We start from the raw sequence: 7,116 nt of genomic DNA, 5'->3' as shown, positions 1-7,116 counted from the left end.
ACTGCCCTTGATCTGTGTTTGCGTGTAGTGTTTTAGTTCCGTGTTATCAGACCAGTACTTGAAAATTTTGGTCAAACCGTTCCACTGTTTCACGTGCTGGTGGTCTTAAAAATGACTTGCTTAAAACTATTCCTTTAACCTTGTTATGGTTTCATCCTTCCCTGCTCTATAGTCTTGGTTTCTGTTTCTGGTTTGTGTTGTTTTCCCACTATTGGCCATATCACTTATTGTTGCCACGAGTGCATAAAATTGCCACCTGTTGGCGCCTGTGTTTTGGTTATACATGCAGTGTTTCGGTGATTCTTGAATAAATCTGTAGTCAGCACCTGTGCCCTCACATTTTTTCTTTCTGACCCCAGTCTGTGTTTCTAAGCTCTGTCAACCACAAAGGATCAGACCAACTAGACCGACAGCTTGTCCTATTCAAGCTCAATGCGTACTTTTCAAAGAAATGCTATGGCGAAAACACTGTACTTACAGTAAAGCCTGCTTGACTGAGCGAATACCACTGGCAATTCGCAAATTCCCAGCCTGCTCCTGATTGCTGGCTCAAGCCGCACGCAACTTTGTGGCTTGCACGACTTCCACGCAACTCTTGGTCCCTTGAAACTGAAACATAGAGGGATGAGTGAGAGATATCAGATTTGATATGCTTGTATTGCTGCAATGACTAAGAAAAAACGATATTTTCCATAAGAACAATTATTATTTCACACTAGCTTCGCAGAGTAAACCTCGTTTATCACGACCTCGTTAACACTGACATACTGCACAGTCCCAGCCTGACTGCATCTAGTTCTATGGTGTCATATGCTTGTTAGCTATGAGCCCTTGGCCTTGCACCGGTTAATACAGACAACCACGGAATGGGCAATCAGCTCCGACCTTTTGAGTCATAGATACTCACAAGCTCAGTGGTCCCAGGGGTTCTAGAAATATTGGCAGGGCGACACAGTAACAAGCATTCCGCACCACTTGCTCTCGCTTCATTGCAAAAAAACTCTCACAGCAGACCTGTCCTCCATTTTGCAGTGTGAAAATAATCAAATTCAAAGCATGCACACAAAATGTGGACCTCTCTTCGAACAGAGCTTCAGAAATACGGGTATAATTATTGTAATTAAACCTACCTGCAGTTTTCAATTTATCCTAAAATTTTATGCAACTCGACAAGCAATAAGCATTAAAAAGGAATTAAAATAGCCAGCACTGTTTAAACAATATAGCTACGAAGAAATACGAGACGTATCCACTACTCTCCAGTGGTTCTTTAGCTTCATGCATTATCAATCTAACACTTTCTTACAGGCACATTTGCACGTGAAACTTGGGTTTAACCCAATCTTGATGAATCTTTCTGGAATGCAACAATCAGGAGAAACCAGTTTTACTCAAAAACAAAGGGCCCTATACAATGCATCACAAGGCCGGCTAGGCGCACTCAAGACTACAGCCCCTTCCACAAGTCTCCAATTTGCCTGTCCTCTACAAGTTGCAGGATCCCTGTCCACTGCTTGTCGAATTTCGCTATCCCGCCTTGCTAGTTCTCCCACTGCCCTTCTCAAACTCTTGGAATTCTGTTGCTCTAGCAGATCATCAGCTATTGTATTATTTTTTGTTTTAGCACTACACACTCCATGCCAACAATGCTGGATAATGTACTTTAAATAGGTTTGTAGAGCGTGCAAGTGGCTTGCAGCTTGACGAATAGGTGAGAAAAAAACGCGGAGCCTGACAAATAGGTGTGAAAAAAACGTGGGTTATTTGGAAGAAATGGGCTTGGGCAGGAGATGTAATGCAAAGGCAAGATAACCAGTGGTCCTTAAGAGTGATAGAGTGGATTCCAAGAGAAGGCAAACGTAGCAGGGGGCAGCAGAAAGTTAGGCGGGCGGATGAGATTAAGAAGTTTGTGGGGATACGGTGGCCACAACTGGCGAAGGACAGGGTTAATTGGAGAGACATGGGAGAGGCCTCTGCCCTGCATTGGGTGTTAGACTGATGATGATGACAACCTGGTGAATTTGCCTCGCAACAACCGCTGCAGCCTGATATTTTGTAGAGCAGCACAATGGCCTTCATTTTTTGAGTGGTGAAGTATTCAAATAGCATTTTGTTTCAACCATGAGTGTAAAGGGAAGACATTTTATGTTGCACAAAATGAAGGAATTACATGCATACTGGGCTTTGGAAGAATGCCCTGTGGACATTACAAAACACTGCCATCCTTGCTTTATCTCTGCCAGGTAACAAAATTCATTATTCTCCAAATACTTTGGACAAAGACAAGCTGCCGTGCACTCATTCGAGCTCAGTGGACTTTCCCTCAAACCAATCTTCAGTAAATAATATCAGGATTAGGCAAAAGTAACTGTAGTGTATTTCAGTGAGTCAGTGCCTTTTACAGAAAGTTTTGGAAACAGAAAAGTTTATGAGCTTTGTGAGCACATGATTGCCCAATCTATTTACATAGTCAAATGGGAAATTTGCCTTCCTATTCAATTTATGCACATTCAAACAATATTTACCGCTGTAGGCCACATCAGTTCTGTACCAGGTAGCACATGCCAAAAAAAAGCCTTGATAGCGTAATAAGTAATGTGTGGTTGACTATAGAACTTAAAATCTAGACCATATCTCTTGGATCTAATCTTGACATATTTCTGCATAATACTATACTGCAGATACAAAAAGCAAAGCAATAGAGAGAGACAGAGAAACTTTGCTAATGAAATGAACAAAATATTTACTTAAAATCACTGACCTGTTACTCAGCATGAGGGAGGAAATAAGAGGGAAAGACGAAGGAAAACAGGTGCAGAAAATTGTTAACGTTTAGAAAATAATAAATTTAAACAATTTTTGGAAATGATGTATTCATTACTTTACTTGGTTTTAAAGGGTTTAATGCCACAAAGCGGCGCAGGCTATACAGGGCGCTATTGTAGAGGACTGGAAAATTCTTTAGGTGTGCTGACATCACACGGTACCTGGGCCTCTAGCATTTCGTCTCCATTGAAATGAGACTAGTACAGCTGGAATCAAAACTGGCTGGAATCGAACCTGCCTCTTCCGGGTCAGCAGCCAAGCACAATAACCACTCAGCCACCATGACGGCTCCCATTTGGGGTGACATGCATCAATGTGGTGACTGACGGGGCTGACAAAGTTCACTTCAGAGAGGGTGTGCATTGATGAGGTTATATAGTTCAATTCTCCCTGTGCCACATAATTAGACAGGTAAAAATTTATTATGAGCATATGCTGCCTATGGCAGGCCAAGAGATGTAAGACACAAAGCATATGTCCATAAAATGAAAGCAAGAACAGCACAATTTCCTGCTGTGAGTAACCGCTCCACTATCCAAAAGGATAGCCAGCTTCTTTAAAAAATGTATGTCCTGCCTATGTCCATTTATGATTCCCGCTCAGATTTTAATTCGCATTTATTTCCAACCAACTCAGTTCTCTCCCAATCTCTTATCATTAACCCTATGATTTTCCTGAGTGGTTCACCGCACTGTTCTCAATTTTAAGCCCTTTGTAAAGTACCCCACTTTTCCCGACAGCTTAGCAAAGGCAAGGCAGTTTAAAATTTCTTTTTGAGCATACTGCAAGGTGCTGCTCGTAACTTCTGAGTGCATGCCTAAGGCAATAAACCCCTTTCTTATTCTCCCAACCATTTCTTTCAAATGCTCTATATCTGTGCATGACCTGGCCGAGGTGTATTCTGTTTCGACTTCCAGTACCTTACTGCATTTCATAAAAAGGCCTCTTTCCTGATTATTAAGTATTGATTTAGCTCTCATTTTCACACTGAGTATTGATGTCCTCAATCATTTGCAAGAATTCATCACGTATACTACAACTCACCATTAATACTACAATAACATGAAATCAAATATAACTGAGCGGTTCTCCATGAGTCTTCGCATTTCCTGAACCAACCTGCTGCTATGCAGAGAGGGTCACCTCGTCTAGCATCATCACATCTTGTTCAGGGTATGTGGGTTGTGCAAAGTAAACAACAGTTGATTTCAGGTCACTGCAGTCAAAGCTACAAAGTAGCTGGTGCAATGAAATGTTAGTTCTAAGAAGGTCTGCTCGTTTTTTTTTATGCAGGCCCAAGTGAACACAGGCTAAACTGCATGCTGTTTGATGTCAGTGCAGGATAAAGATCCCCAGGTGGCCAAAATTATTCTGCAGCCCTCTGCTACGGCACCTCTTTTCTTCTTTAACTCCCTCCTTTATCCCTTCCCTTGCATCATTGTTCAGGTGCCTATCAAGATGTGAGACAGTTACTCTGTCACTTCCTTGGCTCAAAAACCAATTTAAAATTTTTCAAGGATACTGTCAAGAACGTAGAGGTACAAACTGTACAGTATAACCACATGCCACAGCAATAAACCAGCAATACATCTGCGCTGACAGGAGCTTGCCAAGTACGCTGCAAGGATGCTATGCCACACAAGATTTGGTGTCATCATACAATGTTACTTTACTGACTGACATTTCAATGTACAAGCACTAAATACCATTAAAGTATTATTGTACAGCACAACGTTTTTAAAAGATAAACGAACATTTTGGCCCTTTTAGAGGACACACATGCATAAAAGGCAACAGGTGTGGAATAGTCACTGCACCTGAAGCAGGCTCAACTTTATAATAACAGCGCAGTGTCAAGAGTTACATGTGCGGCTATATTTCGTACAAATTTGCAGTTCATGTAATAAGCTGAGGTACGGCTGTAAAGTGCATGTAGAGTTCTGCATGCATTTTTAAACACAGCAGTGAGCCTATGTTGAAAATATTTTTCAAAACAGGCAGGTAAGGTATGCGTAACTGAAAAAGATAATTACCATGAATGGCTTGGAGGGATGGCACAGCTGAAGGCAGGAAGCACGCATGGCCCAGCAGATGCTGGCAGCTGGCAACTGCAGATAAATACGTCCCAACCAACAGCTGTCAGTGCCAGTGACAATGTCATGAATGACGACAAAACAAACTGTCGACTGCTTCAGAAACTAAAATGAGGTATTAATATAGGAACACAAAAAGCAATGAGGTGGCCCATGACAAAATAAATAAGGAGATTGTATGTGAAACACCCATACACATTCTTTGAGTACATTTACATGACTGTCATAACCACATTGAAAGATGAGCTGGCTGGAATACCGCTTTATTCTTATGCATGATGAAAAGAGCCCAACTATTCGAATATAGCATGCGCAGGCTTTAGTTAATTACTATTAGGGTGCCTTGCACCAGCGTCTAATGTATTCTTAAATTGAACATAGCACCCAGTCGACCAGTTTACCTTGCATAAATGAGAAGAGAAAATGCAAAAGACATGCATTCAATACCAAGGAGCCCGATATCTCACGTCACAACTGAGCATGATACGAAAATTAGTAGTGCATTTAACAAATTCCACACAAATAAAAACAGCAAAACATTTGTCGAGTGGTAATGCAAGTAGGGGCAAGAGCAAAAAAAAAATACCGAAGAACACTGGTGAGTGAGGTGCAGGGAGGTCTGTGGGTAGGGTTCCGTGCCTGGGAACAGTTCCGAGCGCGGAGAACTGCTGCCGGCAGTCAACCAAGAATAAATAAGAGAAAGTGAAAATGAATAACAAACCATCACCAATTGCGAACGACCTGAAAGCGGGCCGCATAAGCGAGGCATACAGCAAAAAGCTTGAAATCCCAAATAAGTGTGCAGTTGCATCCCCAACAGTTCAGTGCCCTGAAGGAGAGGAAGCATGGACGCCTACAGTTCAGGGAAGACACAAGAACGACCTAACTGACATAATATTGCCAAATTCTGTTCCAATGGGGAAGCACAGATAAAAAGTTTACAAATGACTAGTACATATGCGCCAGCCTTCCAAATGCGATCACTGTCTTCAAAATAATTTGCATGACGAATATTAAGAAGTAAGCACTGATCCGATGAGCACCAACACCGAGCAAAACCATCCGTCGTCTGTTCGCAGTTCGCCTAGCGCGAGTGCTTCATCGCGCAGCACTGCCGCTCATAATAATCTTCTAAATAGCACAAATCCATCCGATGGGTACCAGCCGCGAGCAAAATCACCCGTTGTCAGTTCCCTCGCCTGTTCTCAGCTGTCCACGCAAAAGCGCTCTCACCCGCGGCACTGATCGTCGTCTTCTACGCAGTACAAATCCATGCCAGTTGAATGTAGTAAACATTGTAGTTTTTCGCAGCGCTAGCAAGCGACCGCATAACTCTGCTGTGATCTCTGGTGGCATTTTTATTTACCACGGCACCTGAGTACTAAACGCAGACTATGAAGCAAGACTTGTCACGCAGGCTATACGTCCGTTCTTTTCAGGCAACGCATTATAGCTGAGGCAACCGCACGCAGACTGCCTCCACTGCCATCCCTATATAGCCGCACACTAATAACGCGTGTGAATACAGATCAGTAATAGAGAAGCGGTGACGGTACTCACCAATCATGCAGCTCATCCAGGCTTAGTAAAACCGCGCCGTCGTCTTCATTGCCTTTCCAGATGACAAGACGTCGTAGCGCTGCCTTTCTTCACGGCTTTGCCCGTCCAAACTCACCGATGTTGACTGGGCGTAATACTCGTCGTTGGCTTCCAAAACACACTTCTGTTCTTCACACATGTCCGCCGCACAAGCACTCAAACAATGCCATGAAAATCCAAATAACACAAAACGTGAGGCAACGCACGCACTGACATGGCGCCGGCGTCAGCGGCTTTGCCCTTGTTTTTGCGTCGTTGAAAAACTGCAACTCAAATGCGCTTTTTTACTACTAATATTTGAATTATGTTCAGAAGAAAAATATTTCAATTGTTTTAAATTTATTTTTTTATTAAGTGCGAACATTAAAGCGCTTTTAAATACTTTTGTAGAAGCTGCGATCCTGTGATCCCATCACCCAGGGTGCCCCGGATGTTCTAGCAGACGATGGAGCAGACGACGGCGCAGACGACGCTGTTGACGGAATGAAATTTCGTTTGCTGCCAGCTAAAATCTCTTAATTGCGACAAAACGGGCAAAGAAATGCACCGTACCTCAAGCTGGTGCATATCAAGGATATGTTGGACGTGAGCGGTAGGA

General features: G+C 42.8%; 1 protein-coding gene across 3 annotated transcripts in view; it reads right to left on the bottom strand.

The window, feature by feature from the left end:
* Positions 1-6,844, bottom strand: part of LOC149333836 (uncharacterized) — an 11,489-nt gene extending 4,645 nt beyond the window's left edge. The window contains exons 1-4 of one of the 3 annotated variants that reach the window (XM_089558810.1): positions 6,480-6,844; positions 5,506-5,587; positions 4,860-4,934; positions 479-609 (exon numbers count right to left, since the gene is read on the bottom strand). In XM_089558810.1, the coding sequence (XP_089414936.1) occupies positions 479-609; positions 4,860-4,934; positions 5,506-5,587; positions 6,480-6,495 (304 nt within the window). In that variant the 5' untranslated portion in view covers positions 6,496-6,844. The remainder of the gene's footprint in view (positions 1-478; positions 610-4,859; positions 4,935-5,505; positions 5,588-6,479) is intronic. The other 2 variants (XM_089558811.1, XM_089558812.1) reach the window with 2 other exon arrangements.
* Positions 6,845-7,116: the final 272 nt, after the last annotated feature.

The sequence above is a fragment of the Amblyomma mixtum genome, chromosome 8 (assembly GCF_055824585.1).
Source record: "Amblyomma mixtum isolate Tamu chromosome 8, ASM5582458v1, whole genome shotgun sequence".
Lineage (NCBI taxonomy): Eukaryota > Metazoa > Arthropoda > Arachnida > Ixodida > Ixodidae > Amblyomma > Amblyomma mixtum.
This window is presented reverse-complemented; position numbering and strand designations above follow the sequence as displayed.